Below are 21772 nucleotides of genomic sequence, written 5' to 3'. Positions count from 1 at the left end.
ACCTGGTGCTGGGGTAATGGATGTCACTGAGCGGATAGGAGGCATCTTAAAAGGGGAAGATAAAGAAACGGATGTCATTGTACACATTGGTGCAAATGACGCAGATAGGAAGAGCAGGGGGATCCTACGAGAGCAATTCAGGGAGTTGGGAAATAGACTAAAAAGTAGGGCCTCCAGGGTGGCCATCTCTGGGCTGCTCCCAATGCCTCGTGCCAGTGAGGCTAAGAATAGGGAGTTAGTACAATTGAATGCTTGGCTAAAGGACTGGTCCAGGAGGGAGGGCTTCATTTTCCTAGATCAATGGGAAGTTTTCAGGAGAGGATGGCACCTGTACAAGAAGGACGGGTCACAACTAAGTTGGAAGGGCACGAATATCCTGGCTGGGAGTTTTGCTAGTGCAGTTCGGGGGGGTTTAAACTAGTATGGCAGGGGGGTGGGGATCAAAATATTAGGTCTACAAGTGTAGAGGCTGGGGGCGAGCTTGGGGCTGGGACAAGGCTGGCAAAGAAGAAGAGCACTCTGGGGGAGGATGACCTCACTGGACCTGGAGGTCTGGAGTGCTTATACTTCAATGCAAGGAGCGTAGCAGGTAAGACAGACGAACTTAGGGCCTTAATGCTCACGAGGAATTTGGATGTGGTTGCGGTGACAGAGACTTGGTTGAAAGAGGGACAGGACTGGCAGCTGAATATTCCGGGGTACAAGTGTTTTAGGCGAGACAGAGGAGGGGCCAAAAGAGGGGGGGAGTAGTTGGAGAGCATATTACAGCGGTGCAGAGGGAGGACAATTCAGAGGGGTCGTGTAACGAGTCACTCTGGGTGGGGCTTAGAAACAGGAAGGGCGCAGTCACTATGTTGGGGGTATACTACAGGCCCCCCAACAGCCCGAGGGAAGTGGAAGAACGGATATGTCAGGAGATACTGGACAGGTGCAGGAAAAATAGGGTTGTTGTAGTGGGAGACTTCAATTTCCCTGGTATAGACTGGAAATCGTTGGGAGCTGGGACTCTGAATGGGGAGGAATTTGTAAAATGCGTACAGGAGGCTTCTTTGGAACAATATGGAGATAGCCCGACTAGAGAGGGGGCTATACTGGACCTAGTACTGGGGAATGAGCCCAGTCAGGTCTTCAAAGTTTCGGTAGGGGAACATGTGGCAAATAGTGACCACAATTCTGTTAGCTTTAGGATAGTGATGGAAAAGGATGAGTGGTGTCCCAAGGGTAAGGTGTTGGATTGGGAGAAGGCTAACTTTAGTGGGATTAGGCAGAAATTGGCAGCTCCTGATTGGGAGAGGCTGTTTGAGGGTAAATCCACATCTGGCATGTGGGAGTCTTTTAAGGAACAGTTGTTAGGGCTACAGGACAGGCATGTGCCTGTAAAAAAGGACAGGAAGGGTACGATTCGAGAACCGTGGATAACCAGGGAAATTGAGGGACTGGTCAAAAAGAAAAGAAAGGCGTACGTTAGGTCCAGGCAGCTAAAAACAGAGGGAGCTCTGGAGGAGTACAAAGAAAGTAGGAAGGAACTCAAACGGGGAATTAGAAGGGCAAAAAGGGGTCACGAAATGTCCTTGGCAGACAGGATTAAGGAGAATCCCAAGGCATTTTATTCATACGTTCGGAACAAAAGGGTAGTCAGGGAAAAAATCAGACCTCTCAGGGACAGAAGTGGGGAATTATGCTTGGAGCCCAAAGAAGTAGGGGAGATCCTAAATGAATACTTTGCGTCGGTATTCACAAAGGAGAGGGATGTGTTGACTGGGAGTGTCTCGGACGGGAGTGTTGAACCGTTGGAGAAAATCTCCATTACAAGGGAGAAAGTGTTAGGTTTGTTAGAGAATATAAAGACTGACAAATCCCCAGGGCCTGATGGAATCTATCCAAGGCTGCTCAGGGAGACGAGAGATGAAATCGCTGGGCCTCTGACACAAATCTTTGTCTCGTCACTGGACGCAGGTGAGGTCCCAGAGGATTGGAGGATAGCTAATGTGGTCCCGTTATTTAAGAAGGGGAGGAAGGATAACCCGGGTATTTATAGGCCGGTGAGCTTGACGTCCATGGTGGGGAAGTTGTTGGAGAAGATTCTTAGAGATAGGATGTATGCGCATTTAAAAGAAATAAACTCATTAACAATAGTCAGCATGGTTTTGTGAGAGGGAGGTCATGCCTCACTAACCTGGTGGAGTTTTTTAAAGAAGTGAGCAGAATGGTTGACGAGGGAAGGGCCGTGGATGTCGTCTATATGGACTTTAGTAAAGCGTTTGACAAAGTCCCTCATGGTAGGCTGGTGAAAAAGGTTGATCTCATGGGATAAAGGGGGAGGTGGCTAGATGGGTGGAGAACTGGCTTGGTCACAGAAGACAGAGGGTGGTAGTGGAAGGGTCTTTTTCCGGCTGGAGGCCTGTGACTAGTGGTGTTCCGCAGGGCTCTGTATTGGGACCTCTGCTGTTTGTGATTTATATAAACGATCTGGAAGAAGGTGTAACTGGGGTGATCAGTAAGTTTGCAGACGACACAAAATTGTCAGGACTTGCAGATAGTGAGGAGCATTGTCAGAAGCTACAGAAGGATACAGATAGGCTGGAAATTTGGGCAAAGAAATGGCAGATGGAGTTCAATCCTGATAAATGCGAAGTGATGAATTTTGGTAGAAATAATGTAGGGAGGAGCTATACAATAAATGGCAGAACCATAAAGGGTGTAGATACGCAGAGGGACCGGGTGTGCAAGTCCACAGATCCTTGAAGGTGGCAGCACAGGTGGAGAGGGTGGTGAAGAAGGCATATGGCATGCTTGCCTTTATAGGACGGGGCATAGAATATAAAAGTTGGCATATGATGTTGCGGCTGTATAGAACGTTGGTTCAGCCACATTTGGAATACTGCATCCAGTTCTGGTCACCACACTACCAGAAGGACGTGGAGGCTTTGGAGAGATTACAGAAAAGGTTTATCAGGATGTTGCCTGGTCTGGAGGGTCTTAGCTATGAGGAGAGATTGGGTAAAATGAGGTTGTTCTCCCTGGAAAGACGGAGGATGAGGGGCGACCTAATAGAGGTGTATAAAATTATGAAGGGCATAGATAGGGTGAACAGTGGGAAGCTTTTTCCCAGGTCGGAGGTGATGAACACAAGGGGTCACAGGTTCAAGTTGAGGGGGGCAAGGTTCAACACAGATGTCAGGGGGACGTATTTTACACAGAGGGTGGTGGCGGCCTGGAATGCACTCCGAAGCAAGGTGATTGAGGCGGACGTGCTGGGATCGTTTAAGACTTATCTAGATAGCCACATGAACAGACTGGGAATAGAGGGATACAAACGAATGGTCTAGTTGGACACATGAGCGGCACAGGCTTGGAGGGCCGAAGGGCCTGTTCCTGTGCTGTATTGTTCTTTGTTCTTTGTTCTTTGACATTTTCTTTCTTTGGACTCATGGTGAATAATCACTGAAACAACTATATGATGACATAAACAAGTTCCATCCCACCATCAGTCTCACCATGGACTACTCTCCAGAATCGTTTGCATTGTTGGATACACGCATCTCTATCAAGAATGGTCACCCCAGCACTTCAATGTACCACAAGCCCACGGATAACCTCACAATGCTCCACTTCTCCAGCTTCCACCCTAAACACATTAAAGAAGCCATCCCCTACGGACAAGCCCTCCGTATACACAGGATCTGCTCGGATCTGCTTGGAGGATCGTAACAGACACCTCCAGACGCTGAAAGGTGATCTCATAAGAACAGGATATGGCGCTCGACTCATCGATCAACAGTTCCGACGCGCCACAGCGAAAAACCGCAATGACCTCCTCAGAAGACAAACATGGGACATGTTAGCTTAACATCCGTAGTTGGGAAAAGTTTGCTTAACATCCGTAGTGGGGAAAAGTTAGCTTAACATCCATAGTTGGGAAAATGCTGGAATCTATCATTAAGGAAGAAATAGCAGGACACCTGGAAAAGAATGGTTTAATCAAGCAGACGCAGCTTGGATTCATGAAGGGAAAGTCATGTTTGACTAATTTACTGGAATTGTTTGAGGATATAATGAGTGCGGTTGACAGAGGGGAACCGGTGGACGTGGTGTATTTCGATTTCCAGAAGGCATTCGATAAGATGCCTCACAAAAGGTTACTGCATAAGATAAAGGTACACGGACTTGGGGGTAAAGTGTTAGCATGGATTGAGGATTGGCTATCTAACAGAAAGCAGAGTCGGAATAAATGGGTGCTTTTCCATTTGGCAATCAGTGACTAGTGGCGTGCCGCAGGGATCCGTGCTGGGGCCTCAACTATTTACCACATACATCGGCGATCTGGAGGAGAGGACCGAGTGTAGGGTAACAAAGTTTGCAGATGACACAAAGATGAGTGGGAAAGCAAATTGTGTGGAGGGCACAGAGAGTCTGCAGAGAGATTTGGATAGGCTAAGTGATTGGGCAAGGATCTGGCAGATGGAGTATAACATTGGTAAGTGTGAGGTTATCCACTTTGGAAGGAATAATAGTAAAATGGACTATTATTTAAACGGTGAAAAAATACAACATGCCACTGTGCAAAGGGACCTGGGGGTCCTTGTCCATGAATCACAAAAACTCCGTTTGCAGGTGCAGCAGGTGATCAAGAAGGCAAATGGAATGTTGGCCTTTATCGCGACAGGGATGGACTATAAAAGCATGGAGGTCTTGCTGCAACTGTACAGGGTACTGGTGAGGCTGCAGTTAGAATACTGTGTACAGTTTTGGTCCCCTTATTTAAAAAAGGATATATTAGCTTTGGAGGGAGTACAGAGAAGGTTCACCAGGTTGATTCCGGAGACGAGGGGGTTAGCTTATGAGGAGAGATTGAGTAGACTGGGCCTGAACTCATTGGAGTTTAGAAGGTTGAGGAGAGATCTTATACAGACATGTAAGATAATGAAGGGGCTCGACAGGGTAGAAGCAGTGAGGTTATTTCCACTTACAATGGAAACAAGAACGAGGGGACATAGCCTCACAATACGGGGAGTCAATTTCGAACAGAGTGGAGGAGGAACCTCTTCTCCCAGAGGGTAGTGAATCTTTGGAATTCTCTGCCCAATGAAGCAGTAGAGGTTACCTCGTTAAATGTGTTTAAGTCACAGATAGATAGATTTTTAACCATTAAGGGAATTAAGGGTTATGGGGAGCGGGCAGGTAAGTGGAACTGAACCCAATATCAGATCAGCCATGATCTTATTGAATGGCAGAGCAGGCTTGAGGGGCTAGATGGCCTACTCCTGCTCTTATTTCTTATGTTCTTATGTTCTTATGACATGGTGGACAGAGTACCCTTCATTGTCCAGTACTTCCCCGGAGCGGAGAAGCTACAACATCTTCTCAGAGCCTTCAACATGTCATTGATGATGACAAACATCTCGCCAAGGCCGTCCCCACACTCCCACTTCTTGCCTTCAAACAACCACACAACCTCAAACAGACCATTATCCGCAGCAAACTACCCAGACTTCAGGAGAACAGTGACCACCACACCACACAACCCTGCCACAGCAACCTCTGCAAGACGTGCCGGATCATCGACACGGATGCCATCATCTCACGTGAGAACACCATCCAACAGGTACACGGTACCTACTCTTGCAACTCAGCCAACGTTGTCTACCTGATACGCTGCAGGAAAAGATGTCCCGAGGCATGGTACATTGGGGAGACCATGCAGACGCTACGACAATGGATGAATGAACACCACCAATCACCAGTCAAGAGTGTTCTCTTCCTGTTGGGGAACACAAAGAACAACAACGAACAAAGAACAGTACAGCACAGTAAACAGGCCCTTCGGCCCTCCAAGCCTGTGCCGCTCCTTGGTCCAACTAGACCAATCGTTTGTATCCCTCCATTCCCAGGCTGCTCATGTGACTATCCAGGTAAGTCTTAAACGATGTCAGCGTGCCTGCCTCCACCACCCTACTTGGCAGCGCATTCCAGGCCCCCACCACCCTCTGTGTAAAAAACGTCCCTCTGATGTCTGAGTTATACTTCGCCCCTCTCAGCTTGAGCCCGTGACCCCTCGTGATCGTCACCTCCGACCTGGGAAAAAGCTTCCCACTGTTCACCCTATCTATACCCTTCATAATCTTGTATACCTCTATTAGATCTCCCCTCATTCTCCGTCTTTCCAAGGAGAACAACCCCAGTCTACCCAATCTCTCCTCATAGCTAAGACCCTCCATACCAGGCAACATCCTGGTAAACCTTCTCTGCACTCTCTCCAATGCCTCCACGTCCTTCTGGTAGTGCGGCGACCAGAACTAGACGCAGTACTCCAAATGTGGCCGAACCAGCGTTCTATACAGCTGCATCATCAGACTCCAGCTTTTATACTCTATACCCCGTCCTATAAAGGCAAGCATACCATATGCCTTCTTCACCACCTTCTCCACCTGTGTTGCCACCTTCAAGGATTTGTGGACTTGCACACCTAGGTCCCTCTGTGTTTCTATACTCCTGATGACTCTGCCATTTATTGTATATATAACACTTCAGCAGTCACGGGCATTCGGCCTCTGATCTTCGGGTAAGCGTTCTCCAAGGCGGCCTTCACAACACACGACAACGCAGAGTTGCTGAGCAGAAACTGATAGCCAAGTTCCGCACACACGAGGATGGCCTCAACCGGGATCTTGGGTTCATGTCACACTATCTGTAACCCCCAGAACTTGCCTGGGCTTGCAAAATCTCACTAACTTTCCGTCTGCAGAGAATACACATCTCTTTAACCTGAGCTTAACCCTCTCTCCACTCACATTGTTTGTACCTTTAAGACTTGATTACCTGTAAAGACTCGCATTCCAACCATTATTTTGTAAATTCAGTTTGTGTCTTTATGTGCCCTGTTTGTGAACAGAACTCCCACTCACCTGATGAAGGAGCAGCGCTCCGAAAGCTAGTGGCTTTTGCTACCAAATAAACTGAGTGGGAAGTAGAGCAGTGAGACTCAGGGGGCGAGATTAGTTTTGTGGGCGGAGTAACAGTTGATAGATAATTAGGGGGTGGGTCATGCTGTAAGGACATAATCTCAGCGGGCGAGATTAGAATAGGGGTGGGGCGATGCTGTGAGTGAACCAAATACAGAAAATGCTGGAAGATTTTAGCAGGTCTGGCGGCATCTGTGGGGAGCGAACAGAGCCAACGTTTCGAGTCTCGATGACCATTGTTCAGAGCTCTGATGCGGAGAGCTAATGAAGGATCATCTAGACTCGAAATGTTGGATCTATTCTCCCCCAGTAAGAAGTTTAACAACACCAGGTTAAAGTCCAACAGGTTTATTTGGTAGCAAAAGCCACACAAGCTTTTGGAGCCCCAAGCCCCTTCTTCAGGTGAAGGGTTTACCCCAGTCCAACGTGTTTACCCTAGTCCAACGCCGGCATCTCCACATCTATTCTTATCCCACAGATGCTGTCAGACCTGCTGAGATTTTCCAGCATTTTCTGATTTAGATTCCAGCAACCGGAGTATTTTGCTTCAATTGGAATGGGATGGTGAGGATTAGAATGGGGGTGGGGCCAGTCTGTGATGACGCACCACTAAATGGGCGGGATTACATTGCGGGGCGGGGCCATGTTGCGATGACGCATTAACATGGGCGGGATCAGGATGGAGGCGGGGCCCAGCTGTGATGACGTATTACAAACGGGCGGGAGTTGAAATGTGGTGGAGCCATGCTGTGATGACGCAATAACATGGGCGGGATTAGGATGGGGGCGGCGCTGAAAGCGAAGCTCCAGAGGGAAGATGGCGGCGCTGGTGGCGGATTACAGCTCGTCCGAGAGTGAAGGAGAAACAGAGAGCGGGAGCACCGAGACCAGGTCGGCGGAGACGGGGGGAGAGAGAGAGAGAGCGGGGCGGGGGGTGCAGGGGTAAGAGGGCGCGGAGAGCGTTTAGTGGAGGAGAGAATGGGGTTGGATTGGGGGAAAGGGGAGAAAGAGAAGGGAGCGGTGGCACAGTGGTTCGCACTGCTGCCTCACAGCGCCAGGGACCCGGGTTCAGCTCCCGGCCTCGGGTCACTGTCTGTGTGGAGTTTGCACATTCTCCCCGTGTCTGCGTGGGTTCCCTCCGGGTGCTCCGGTTTCTTCCCACAGTCCAGATATGTGCAGGTTAGATGGATTGACCATGCTAAATTACCCCTCAGTGTCAGGGGATTAGCAGGGTAAATACATGGGGTTACGGAGATAGGGCCTGGGTGAGATTGTTGCCAATGCAGGTTCGATGGTTTGAATGGCCTCCCCTTCTGTGGAGGGAGAGAAAGTGGATGTGCAGAGACCGGCACCATGGAATGTGGGGTGCAGACTGGGGGAAAGAGAGATTGTGGGTCGGGGAAAGTGCGGCAGGAGTAGAGCTGGGGAGGAGGGAGAAAGATTGGGGATGGTGGGAGAGAGCAGGGGTGTGGAGATGGTGGGGTGAGGTTGGGAGAGTGTAGGGGAAGGGAGCATCTGTGTTGATCTGGAGTCGGACATGTCGGTCAGACTGGGGTAAGGATTTCCTTCCCTAAAGAGGCATTAGTGAATGGTTTTCATAACCCTGAGCCATTAAGTAGCATGAGCTGTTCATTGCAGATTTTATTAATTGAATTTAAGTTGCCCTGGTGAGATCTGAACCCACGCCTCCAGAGCATTTGTCTAACCCTGTGGGTTACTAGCCCAGTGACATTACCACCAAGACACAGTTTTCCTCTCCCTCTCATGAGTCCCTGAGAGGAGAATTTTCTCTTTGTTAGACATTTCAAGGGGTTTGGCTGTGGGGCGATTATGCCACAGTTGTATTGTCACTGGACTAGTCATCCGGAGGCCCACACTAATGCTCTGGATACATGAGTTGAAATCCCAGCACAGCAGCTGGTGGAATTTGAATTAAATTAAGACATTTGGAATTGAAAGTCTCAGTAACGGTTACACAAAACTATAATCAATTATCGTAAAACTCTTATCTGGTTCACTAATGCACTGCCTTTAATTGCTCTGGCCTACATGTGAATCCAGACCCACAGCAATGTGGGTGACGCTTACCACTCAGTTCAAGGGCAATTAGAGGTGGGCAAGAAATGCTGGCTCTGCCAGTGATGCTAAAATGCCATGAGAGAATGCAGGAAACATAGGAAACTGCATCAGTGAAAGCAGCAAGATCCCAAAAACTGCAATTCGTAATGAACAGGGAATATTGCAAATACTCAGCAATCCATCTGCTACGTGTGAGAAAGAGAGAACAAGGGCTGAAGTTTCTGGCATGTCCTTATCTGAGCTGCTGTGTTGAGTTTTTTATTTTGAATTTCTAGCACCTGTAGTATTTTGTATTGGTTGATTGCTTCCGATGTTAGTTGACGGATAAACGTTGAGAACTTGCCTGTCTTAAGTTTAAGTTTTTTATTTATTAGTGTCACAAGTAGGTTTACATTAACACTGCAATGAAGTTACTGTGAAAATCCCTTGGTCATCACACTCCGGTGCCTGTTCAGGTACACCGAGGGAGAATATAGCATGACAAATTCACCTAGCCAGCACATCTCTCAGACTGTGGGAGAAAACCGGAGCACTGAAGGAAACCCACGCAGACACAGAGAATGTGCAGGCTCCACGCAGACAGTGACCCAAGCCAGGAATCAAACCTGGGTCCCTGGCCCTGAGAGGCAGCAGTGCTAACCATTGTGCCACTGTCCCTGATTTAAGGGGACAGTGCCCTCGATGGTGGGAGTAACATTTGTGTTCGAACTATTTTCTTTGTCTTTTGTTTTAATCGCAGGATCTTGAGCACAACTTCCGGAGTAAAGGGACGGCTGGCAGTGGAGTCTGAGAGTGAGGATGAGCCCAGCGATATCAGCCCCAAGGAGAAATTGATGGGGGAACCCCCAGATGCCTCAGCCCTCCTCAAGCTTCCGCCCCCAGTGCTGGAGGGAGGCCGGAGCCAGCCAATGGCAGGAGTCTTTACCAACCCCTTTGCCCAGGAGCGGCGCGAGCGGCTGAGCCTGCTGGAGAAGCACGTGAGGCTGACGGCTCGTGTCAGGACCGAGGAGTTCGGCGGTCGTAAGATCTGCCTGGCTTACCGCAAGGACGGCCGCTGTCGCTACGGGAGCAACTGCAAGTTCGCCCACGACAGTGACTTGCCGACCTACGATCCCGAGTCAGGCGCCCTCAACCCTCCGCCGGAGTTGAGCCCCCAGGAGAATGGTGGCGGAGAGGACTCACGGCCCAAGAGCAGCAAGAAGAGGCCAGGCCTGGGGCCCACTCTCATCCCCCCCAAGAGAAGCTTGAAAAACTACCAGGCCCAGCGAGCCAAGGAGGGGCCCGGCCTGCTGTAGCAGGCTCAGCATCATGAGCGATCCAGCCTCCTGTAGCATGCCCAGTGTTCAGAGGGATCTGGCCCACTGTAACAGGCTCAGCACCATAAGCCTATTTTTGACAAACCCTGTGCCAGCAGGGCCCCAGCCTACTGTAGCTGATCCAGAACTAGGAGGGCCCCACGTACTGTAACAGATCCGGAACGAGGAGGCACCCACGTACTGTAAAACCCAGGGTCAGGATAGCACTGGCCTTCTGAACCAGGCCCAGTACCAGGAGAACTTCAAGCCCACTGGAACAGGTCTAGAGATGGGGGTGGGTCCCAGCACATCAGAACAGGCCCAGTGCCAGAAACCTGAATTAGGAGGGCCCCAGCCTATTGGAACAGGCCCAGTGCCTGGACAGACCCAGCCTGCTTTTATATATCCAGTCCCAGGAAAGAACCAGCCAACCATAACACGCCCAGTACGAGGAGGGGCCTGGCCTGGCCTGGCCTACTGGACCAACCCAGTGCCAGTGGAGGCCCAGTGTACTCGGATCAAGCCCAGTACGAGGTTGGGTCTGGCCTACTCATTCAGGCCCAATGTTAGGAGTGTTAGCATATTAGAAGAGACTCAAGGAGAGATGTGGCCTGCTCTTCAGGCAGACATCCACTGGGTTACCAATCCTGGCCCAACATCAGGAGATCCCCACCCCCATGTAACAGGAGTCTGGGTGAGGTCCATGAATGCCATTGACAGCAGTGGGCCATTTGACCCGAGCTCCCATGTCTGTGAGGACCTGGAATCAGTTGGCCTCTTGCTCTGGAATCTTGTCCTTCTCCACCCCTGAAGAGTAACATACTTGGGCGGGTGGGACTCCCAGTGAGCCTCGCTATGCAATAAGGCTTTGGGTTCCCATCCACCTGCCTCTGCAGAGTCCAGGGAAGGAGTGAAGAGGCCAGGATACAGTGAGGTTAATCTCTGCCACTTGGAGGAAGGGTGAGAATTGGGGAGTGGTTGGAGGGTTGTGGATTTCAGCATTGGCCAAGGTCTCCGTGCTGGCCATGTGTGTAAGGCTCTTCCTGGTGGAACAGCCGGCTGCTGCTTCACATCTCGGCTGCCGTGTTCAGGTTGACCATTGTATCCTGACTGTTCCCAGTCCACAGGAGCGAGCTGAGGCTGCTCCATTCCTGACTGTGTTAACCTGGATACCCTCTATGGTAAGGGCCTTTATTTGCCTCTCTATAATTTATTTACCTCTCTTGTTCTGACTGAATAAACTGATGAATTAATGAAACTGATCCGTGGGACTGATTCTGTTTCCCTCATCTGTCTATCTCTTCTGTGCCTAGTGGGGACGGGTGGGGAGGGGGGAAGAGAGAGACTGGGGCATGTTATCAAATCCTTTAATTGCATTTTCTTTTGATGTTTTAAGTTTCCTTTGATATTCTGTTTACATTTATGCAGTATTCCTTTATGGGGCGGCTTTTTAATTTATTCCTCATTGTTGATTTCATTTATTTGGTTAACCGACAAGAAACACTCCTATATCTCTCTCTCTCTCCTGCTGCCGCTTCTCTTGTTTGCATGTCCTATCCCTTTCCCTTCGCTGTTTCCCTCCCTTTTCTGCCTCTCTCTGTTTGACACGCTTTTCCCCAACCACATCCTCTCCCTCACCTCCCTTTTCTTTCCTTCTCTGTTCTCCTAATTCCGTCCTTTTGTCTCCCTCCTTGTCTCCATATTCTCCCTCTTTCTTCCCTGCTATAACATCATTCAGTCTTCCCTTTCTCCCTCCATTGGCCTGTAATCCCTCTCTCTCTCTCTCCTCCCTTCTCTTCCTATCTAGTTCCTCCCCTCTGACCCTTTTTTTCACTGCTCCCTCAGCTCTGGGTCTGCCTGTCATCCCTGCTCACCTTTCGGTCTGACCGATCCCTTCACCTTTCTGTGTCTCCTCTTTTCTCTCCACTCAAATCACCTCTCTCAGCTTAACTTGCTTTGACTCCTGTCATGTCTGTCTCCAAACCCACCTTCCTCCTCTCTTGCCCCTTCCCCTGCCTCACCCAAACCTGTCTCTTTCCCTCGCTCCTTCCCTTTCCTCTGTCATCCCTCCCTTCTCCCCTTCCCCTCCCTCTATTGTCTTTCACCCTCCCCATCTCTACCGCCCTCTCCCTTGTTTGTTCATTCTTGACTCTCTCTCTCTCTCCCTTCCTCCCTGTCCCAGTGCCTATTAAGAAGTTATTCAGGCTTCATACATTGAGGCATATGCTGTACATAAGTGATACTAAGCCACTCTAAGGCAGAGGCTGTGTTCAATTCTAGGCCCCACACTTTCACAACCATGTCAAGGTTCAGAGGAGATTTAAAATACAACTTAATATACATATAATGCTTTCACACCTAAACTCTTTGAAATTGTAGGTGATGAAGTGTTTATTCAAGTGCAGTAACTTTTATAGGTGCACATCAGGTATAGTCGAACTTGCACAACCACCAATGTGACAAGGGTTAGTCAATGTGTTAGTTAGGCTGAATGAGTGGTAAGATATTAGTCAGGACAACAGCGATAACTCATTTGCTCTTTGGAACAACACCATGGAATCTTTTGCATTCAAACACACAGGCAATCTCTGGGTACAATCTTCTGGAGAACGGAAGATATTGGCCCAAGTTAAAATAGATCCTTCACAAACCATATCAGAGAATATATGGTTATACAGCCCACCTGGAAAGATGTTATCATTTGGGGCATTATAGAGGAGGTCTGCTGAAATGATCCTGGGTATGGAGGGACTGTCCCATGAGGAAAGATTAAACAAATTGGGTCTGTGCTCCTTGGAGTTCAGAAGAATCAGTGATATGATTGAAACATATATGATTAAGGAGTTAGTCAGGGTAAACGTTGGGAGGATGTTTCCACTCATAGGTGCCTGTAGGACCAGAGGCTGTAGTCATAGAATCAGGGGGTTCTCGTTCAAGTCAGATTTAAGAATTTCTTCTCTCAAAGAGCGGTGAATCACCTGAATTGTTTACCCCAGGAAGAGGTTGAGGTAGAGAGGTTTTTAATCAGTAGGGGAATTAAGGGTTATGAAGAGAATGCAGGAACATGGATTTATTGAGTGTTAGATCAGCTATGACCTTATTAAATAGCAGAGCAGGTCTGAACAGCCTACTTCTGTTCCTATTATGGTCTGCTGGATCTTTGGTGGAGCTATTCAATTAGTCACACTTGCCTGCTTTTTTGGTCAACCCTGCAAATGTTTCCCCTTTAAGCATTTCTCCAATTCCCGACTGAATCTGCTCCCATCACCCTTTTAGGCAGTACATTCCAAAATGTATTAACTAAGCCACTTGCCAGTGCTTTTGGTTTTGCTATCACTGAAATTGAGAATGCGAGGGATGTTTGAAAATAAACATATAAAAGGACAATCTTGAGATGTGACCATATTCAAAAATAGCCCGATTTCAGGAATTAGCAGTGTGATGATGTGGAGAAAAACATGATAATTTCAATAACTCATGGAACAGAACAACATCGATGTAAAACATTACGAATTGCAGGACAAATAATGGATGTTAAGAAACAATACAGAACTGAGCAATGGATATCGCTCTGGAATTGAGTTTAATAAAAAACATTTAAGTTCATTGTAAATGTAGAACCTGATATGAGAAATGAATACAGGAACCATTATACAAATAAAACTAGATGCCACAAGAGATAAGAACACATTGTAGCATGTCTTGTAGAGACTGATAAAGGTGAATTTCTGAAATGGGCAACTGAATTAAACTGTTGGACAAAATTTCACTTTCTTAAAAACTTTTAAATTAAAACTAACGTTGAGCAAAGATGAATTAACAGGGAAGTGATGCATCAAACTGAAAAAAAGGTACTTTTATAATACCTAATTAACACAATGAAAAGACATGTCGTGCAACCCTTCTCACTGTGCACACTTCTAGCATTTATACTGCATTGCAGGAACAGTTGCAAAGCATTCCTCAAGCTCTCTCGAAGAATTACTTCTGCCTGGCACGCTTGGTGAAAACTTCCCCATGTCCTAAAATTCTTCCACCCAGCCCGAGTTTCCTGAATCAAATTTTCACCGTGAAGAGTCACCTCAATAACCCCCATCGCTTCAATCTGCAAGGACCCCATTTGTTCTTTTTCATTTTCTTTCGAACAGAAAGTGAAGACTCACCAGCATCCTGCTTGGTTGTTAATACATTTCAATAGGTTTGTTTTTGATTTTCTCCCTGTAGCAACCAGTTCACATGGACATGTTTCTGTGCTGATCCCTCTTTTCTGAACTCTTTGTTTCAACATAATTAAAGGGATAATTTTAGCAACTTGTAAAGTCCAGTATTCATGGCAAACCAGGCATCACAATGCAAAGGATACATAAGGGGAGTAGCTATACAATATGGCCTACAGAAGGTCAAGAATGTGTAGGGCAAGTAGGAATGGGGCAAAAAAATGCTAACCATGCCAGTGACAGTCTTATCGCAAGAACAAATATGTATTAAAGAAAAACAAAATCCTGATTAGGTCACCACTTAATTTTGTCTAGTCTGTGGAGAACAATTCCAACTTCACCTAATTAATCACCAAGGGCGGCACGGTAGCGCAGTGGTTAGCACTGCTGCTTCAGAGCTCCAGGGTCCCGGGTTCGATTCCCGGCTTGGGTCACTATGTGTGGAGTTTGCACATTCTCCTCGTGTCTGCGTGGGTTTCCTCTAGGTACTCCGGTTTCCTCCCACGGTTTAAAGATGTGCGGGTTAGGTTGATTGGCCATGCTAAAATTGCCCCTTAGAGTCCTAAGATGCGTAGGTTAGAGGGATTAGCGGGTAAATATGTGGGGGTAGGGCCTGGGTGGGATTGTGGTCGGTGCAGACTCGATGGGCCGAATGGCGTCCTTCTGCACTGTGGGGTTTCTATGAGTAATGTTCCTCGTCCCTGCCCTGCGGTAAGTGTATATGAAGGTACGGTTACCCCATTATCCATATGCAGACTTGAGTATTCAAAGAGGAAAGAAAAGAGTTCTAAAAGCGAGACAAGTTACTTGAAGGATACCAGGAGTGGCCAGGAAATGAAGGATCAAGAATAATATGTTAAGAACTTGATTCAACGACAAATAAAAAGTGCTGATGAGGAATGTCCAAGAAAGAAAACTGAAGGGGAAGTTTCAAGAATTAGAAGATAAATATTTCCATGGCCTTGCAGAGAAAGGAAATAGAGAATTAATGTATTGTAAGGAGAAAAAGAGTTGGGATTACATACGAACACATCAACAAGGAGCAGTTGGCCATTGAATCCCCCTAGCCTTGTGTGCTATTTAAAACGATCATAGCTGATCGGATAGTAACCTCAAATCTGCATCACCAGCTGGCCCCGATAATCTATCGTCCCCTTACTTACCAATAATCTGTCCACTTCTGCCTTAAAAATATTCAAAGAATCTGCTTCCAGTGCCTTTTCATAGAATCCCTACAATGCAGGAGGTGGCCATTTGGCCCAATCCCACTCAGCCTCTATCTCCATAACCCCACGTATTTACCCCTGCTAATCCCCTGACTAAATTGCAATTTACCATGGCCAATCCACCTAACCTGCACATTTTTTTTGGATTGTGGGAGGAAATAAACCTGTTGGACTTTAACCTGGTGTTGTGAGACTTCTTACTGTGTTCACCCCAGTCCAACGCTGGCATCTCCACATTGTGGGAGGAAGCCAGAGCATCCGAAAGAAACCCATGTAGACACGGGGAGAACTTGCAAACTCCACATAGTCACCCAAGGCTGGAATTGAACCTGGGTCCCTGGCGCTGTGAGGCAGCAGTGCTGACCACTGTTCTGCCCTTTTCAGGAAGAAAGTTCCAAAGTTCGCAACCCTCAGTGAAAGACTTTGCCTCATCACCCTTTTAAATGAGCGACCCTTATTTTTAAGTAGTGGCTCCTCGTTCTAGATTCTTCCACCAGAGGAAACATCATCTCCACATTCCTTCAAGACCCCTCAGGATCTTTTATGTTTCAACCAAGTCACCTTTCACTCTTCTAGTGGAAACAAGCCCAGCCTTCCAACCTTTCTTCATAAGACAACCCGCCCATTCCAAGTATTAGTCTGGTAAACCTTCACTGAACTGCTTCCAATGCATTCACATCCGTTCTTAAATAAGGTGATCAAGACTGTACACAATACTCCAAATGTGATCTCACTAGTGCCCTGTACAAATGAAGCTTAAAGCATAATCTCCCTACACTTTGTTCATTTCTCCTTGCAATAATTAACATTCCACTAGCTTTCCTAATTACTTACTGTACCTGAACACTACCTTTTGTGATTCATATACTATGACACTCAGATCCCACTGAAATTTAGAGCTTTGTAATCTCTCACCATTTAATGATATGTCTATTTTTAATGCTTTCTTTCAAAATGGACAATTACACATTTTAGAATGTGGGGAGAAGCAACAACAGATGTGTACTTTCTAGTTCCTGCAGTCCTTGTATCATTCCATACGAGATTATAGAATCATAGAATTCCTACAGTGCAGGAGGCGGCCATTTGGCTCATCAAGTCTGCACCAACTCTCCAAAAGTGCATCTTAGCCAGGCCCAACCACCTACCCTATCCCCATAATTCCATCATCTATCCAACTTATCTTTGGACATTAAAAGGGGAATTTAGCATAGCCAATCCACCTAACTTGCACTTCTTTGGATTGTGGGAGTAAACTGCAGCAGCCAGAGGAAACCCACAGGCAGAATGTGCAAACTCCAAAGTCACCCAAGACTGGAATTGAATCTGGGTCCCTGGCGCTGTGAGGCAGCGGTGCTAACCACTGTGCCACAGTGTGGCCCACAGATCATTGAAACAACTAGGTTAGTTTAGAACGACAAATGCAATGAAATCATTAGGCCCTACGTCCACAAGACTTGAGGCACATAGCAAGTCAAATGCCTCAGGCACATGTAGAAAGGGTAGAGAATCACGCCCACAGGAAAAAAAGAGACAATATCATGTACACAGAAAAGGCAAAAAGACTGAGGCAGGCAGGGTGAGCTGTTGCACATAAACAAATGGCAAAAATACACACAAATTACCGTGAGTGAGACACAGATGGAGCAGAGTCAGGAAAAGGGACATACTATAAACAGATCTGTGTGTCAAAGACGGCAGCCAATTTCTGCACACCAGGATTCATCAACCAGGATGAACGTTGGCTAAGGCATCAAGGAGAACCTCCCTGCTCTAAACTTAAATACTGCCAGAGGTTTTTTTTTATGTTTAGCTGAGTGGGCAGGGGTTTAGCATCTCACCTGAAAAGGAAACTGTAACCATTGAAATAGTTTTGAAGTTCATAAATAATCTATTTCCATACTTCATTATATTTGAGATTTCTTTATTTTTTGAAAAAAATCTACAATTGAAAGTTTAAAAACAGTCAGAAATGTGTCCACAAAAGGATTATGTGCAGATTCGGCATGTGGTGGTCACGGGTCCCATGTTTGGGCCCAATAAGCCATTGTTTACATTCATATTTCCTTCATTACTCCAAGACTCAAAACCCACTCTATGCCTCACTCACCTGAACATTCAAGCTTCCTGAGCAACTTGGGGATCACCACATTAAGTCAAGAGCACCTCGATGGTGACTGGTGCAGAGAGTGGTTCAAGGGTCCAGGAGGCCAAGGCTACAACAACTTGGACAGTGTAGAAGTGAAGTGAGATCAGCAACTCACAAAGGGGATGGAAGGGAAAGGGTGCAGGAAGGTTGAGTTCAGCTGTGTGTAAAACTATTCTTCAATAGCAGCATTGTATGGAACTTCAGGACTGGCCAATCTCCAAAAAAACTAATTTATCTGCCATGTCTTTCAATTACAAACATGGGCACAAAGAACTGCAGCCTGTAACTATGCTGAAACAGATAAAATCCAAACATGGGAAGCACATGCAAAAAAATACACAAATGCAGAGTGTACAAAGAACCGAAATTATAGGAAGACAGAGATCATGTACACATGTGGACAGCCCACAAAGACATATGTGGAGTATCCAGACAGATGGAGAACATGGAGATGAATAGAATCTACAGGCGCACACGGGACAAAGGCACAGGATTCGCGCCAGGCAGAGCATACCAGAACAGAAAGTACAGGTAGCGATTACGTGGAACACCAAACACACGCAGAATACAGGCAGGCACAGCATAATGACGAACAGCATAGACAGAGAACAATGGACACATGCAGAGAATACAGGTAGTGTGTACAAAACAGACACGCAACAAATAGAGTCCACAGAACAGAAGCACAGGAGAAACACAGGCAGAGACAACATGCAGACATATGCAAATTAAGACATGCAAAGTACAGATAAGTTGCAGGCACTGAGGGATCAGAGACAAATATTGCGACTTCAGGGACAAATTCAGAAAAGACAGACACAGAACACACACAAATGCAGAGATCCCAAGCAGACACACAAGGGATACATGCTGGGAGCAAGAAGAGAGCACAGAGAATACAGACATAGGTGGAACGTACAGGTAGACACAATGGAGATGCAGAATGTACAGGCACACACATTGAACAGACATGCGGGCAGCACAAGCAGACACAGACATGCAGGGTACAGGTAGATGGAAAAAGACATGCAGACAAACAAGGAACAGAGACATATACAGAGATTACAGATAGAGAGTTAAGAGAACACAGGCAGGTGCTGAAGGTCTATCAGACACAAAATAACACACGTAGAGACTACCGGCATAGATACACAGAACACAAATGCAGAGACTTCAAGCAGCTACACAGGTAATACAGACACATGCAGATAACACACAGTCATACATGGCAATGACATGTAAAGACAAAAAGACTGCAGAGAATGGGCAGACAGTGAACACATATTCTTGAAGAATACTGCCGGGCAACAGTTGGACACCCAAGGAGCAGATACAGGCAGATTGTGTAGTCAGACATACAGAAGCACAGCCACAGGCAAAAAATATAGTCAAACATAACAAAAACACAAGTGTGGAGTACAGGCAGACACACAAATGAGGCACATAGATGCAGTGGAACCCGTAAAAAGACAACACAATGGAAGAAAATACTGTGTTTATTGCTCTTTTTTTAATAGTTAATTATACAGATTTATTTCTACTAAACAGCGCTCACAGTGGAGTCTAATGGTTTTCGTCTATGCAATCCATAACTTTAAACTGTAACAAAAACCCCCGTGTGATTTCCCGCTCAGTATAAATCCAACTACAGCCATCAATGCCTTCTGACAGGGTCTGACTACAGGTATTTACACCATCAGGAGCAGAGAGACCTCTGATCCAGCACAGCACAACTGTAAGGAACAAAGACACACACATACCCACCCTTTTGTGCACACTCACACACGTGCTCAGATACATCTTTGCGCATTCACACACCCAGACACACACACCCCACCTCGTGCAGCAAATCACACTTACCGTCTTGCACAAACCTGTGTATGTGGGCACCCCCACGTGCTCTCAGTCCCATGTCTACATTCACATTTACTGGTGCATGACTGCAACTGGAGATCACACCCATTCATTGATAAGCCCACGCAAATGTGCGCGGATATCCAGATCCACTTGTGCCAGAGGTTCAGTCCCATACTCAAACTCAGTCCTATGTACACCCTCACCTATGTATAAAGACACGCTCGCCACTCCCATTCCCACCACTGCCATGCATAAGGGAACATGCATTCCCGCAAGCGCTGGTACTCTCATTGCCCCTGGTCGCCATGTCACTGCTTTCTTCCAGGCGAGTGGAGAGCGACGTGTGGTGCTCTTATTTTAATCCTCCCAATGCATTGAATTTTGGAGCCAACACAACTTCCAAGGGCAATCAGATCCTACACTTTCCATAGTGTTGAGACGACAGGATGAAATGTTGCATGAAGCTTGGATGAAATGCCCCTTTCCCTCCTCGCTGTGATGCAGCTGCCTCCGAACCACCCACTTACTGTCCCATCAATCGGGGGAAATGGAGAAGAAACCAACTAGAACAACCTTCCTCCTCTGAACTTGACTCTCTCAGAAATCCCCAGCTCTCATCCCCTCTCTATAATCCAGGCTGGCACTGGCCGTTGATCCAGCACACCAATCCTGGCTGATTTCCTTTCTCTGTCCAATGCAGGGGCCTGGACAGAAACCACGCTGATCTTCCCCCACTCACGATCTTCCACCCCAACCTAATTCAGATTGTACACAAGATGCCTTCCCTCTAGATTAACACAAGACACACACATACACATATACACACACACACACACATACATACCACCATGTGGTGCAGCACTCAGTTGATGCTTCTGGCAATCAATGAGCTGCCTTGTGAATGCAGTGATAAACTTTCCCCCCCCTGCACCCTGCCCAGGTCCATTAACAGTTTGCAGGATTCCCCAACATGACTGTGACTTGGCTGGTGGGTCTCGCCTTGTGGGCACAGTGGAGGGGCGGGGGTACAATCCGAGCGATGGTTAGGGCAGGAGAAGGGAGAGTGGGCTTGATTGAAGATGTCGCTCCTCCACTCCACATGCATACACCAGTTGAAATGAGGAGAGTCTCTTGCTTTCTCTGTCTCTCCCTCCATCGCCAATACCTCCTCCTCCTCACTCCGGCACTGAGGGGAAGGGATGGGGAGGTTCCGCATGGCACAAGTCTGTCTCGGGTGCACTGGGAGGGTCTCTAGGACTGCACAACCTCGGCACTCTCTGCCAGCGCCTCAGCGATGACCAGCTCTGGGTGGCTCTTGCTCTTATGCGCCACCACACTGTCCTTCTTCTCAAACTTCTTCCCACACACGTTGCAGGAGAACTGGTAGTTAGCGTCAGCATCGTGTTTCTTCATGTGCCAGTTCAGGGAGGCCTTCTGTCGGCAGGTAAAGCCGCAGATCTCACACCTGAAGAGAGACATGGAGCGAGCAGAGGTCAGTGTTATATCGAAACATAGTAAATAATAGCCATTTGGCCCTTCGAGTCTGTTCCACCATTCATGATGATCATGGCTGATCATCCAACGGAATAGCTCGCGAATACTGGATAGCCTTCCCCCCATATCCTTTTATCCCCTTCGCCCCAAGAATTATGTCTAACTCCTTCTTGAAAACATATAACATTTTGGCCTCAACTGCATTGTGTAACAGCGAATTCCACAGGCTTACCACTCTCTGGGTAAAGAAGTTCCTCCAAATCTCAGTCCTAAAAGGTTTACTCCGTATCCTCAGACTGTGACCACTGGTTCTGGACACCCCCCACCATCTGGAACATCTTTCCTGCATCTCCCGTCTAGTCCTGTTAGAATATTATAGGTTTCTATAAGATCCCCCCTCATTCTTCTGAACTCCAGTAAATAATATCCGAACTGGATCAATCTCTCCTCACGTCAGTCCTGCCATCCCAGGAATTAGTCTGGTAAAAATTCA

The 21772-nt window shown here is 47.3% G+C and overlaps 2 protein-coding genes across 7 annotated transcripts in view; one reads left to right on the top strand and one right to left on the bottom strand.

The window, feature by feature from the left end:
* Positions 1 to 7747: 7747 nt before the first annotated feature.
* On the top strand, positions 7748 to 11597 carry LOC144505307 (uncharacterized). The gene is made up of 2 exons (XM_078231423.1): positions 7748 to 7853; positions 9781 to 11597. Exons 1-2 carry the CDS (start codon positions 7780 to 7782, stop codon positions 10334 to 10336), a joined length of 630 nt encoding a protein of 209 aa, XP_078087549.1. The 5' UTR covers positions 7748 to 7779; the 3' UTR covers positions 10337 to 11597.
* Positions 11598 to 19406: 7809 nt separating this feature from the next.
* Positions 19407 to 21772, bottom strand: part of LOC144505306 (uncharacterized) — a 65298-nt gene continuing 62932 nt past the window's right edge. For all 6 annotated transcript variants that reach the window (XM_078231421.1, XM_078231419.1, XM_078231417.1 and 3 more), the window contains one exon: positions 19407 to 21250. In XM_078231421.1, coding sequence (XP_078087547.1) covers positions 21037 to 21250 — 214 coding nt within the window. In that variant the 3' untranslated portion in view covers positions 19407 to 21036. The remainder of the gene's footprint in view (positions 21251 to 21772) is intronic.

This window comes from Mustelus asterias, chromosome 16 (genome assembly GCF_964213995.1).
Source record: "Mustelus asterias chromosome 16, sMusAst1.hap1.1, whole genome shotgun sequence".
Classification (NCBI taxonomy): domain Eukaryota; kingdom Metazoa; phylum Chordata; class Chondrichthyes; order Carcharhiniformes; family Triakidae; genus Mustelus; species Mustelus asterias.
Note: the sequence above shows the minus strand (reverse complement) of the source record. Positions and strands in the feature narration are given on the sequence as shown.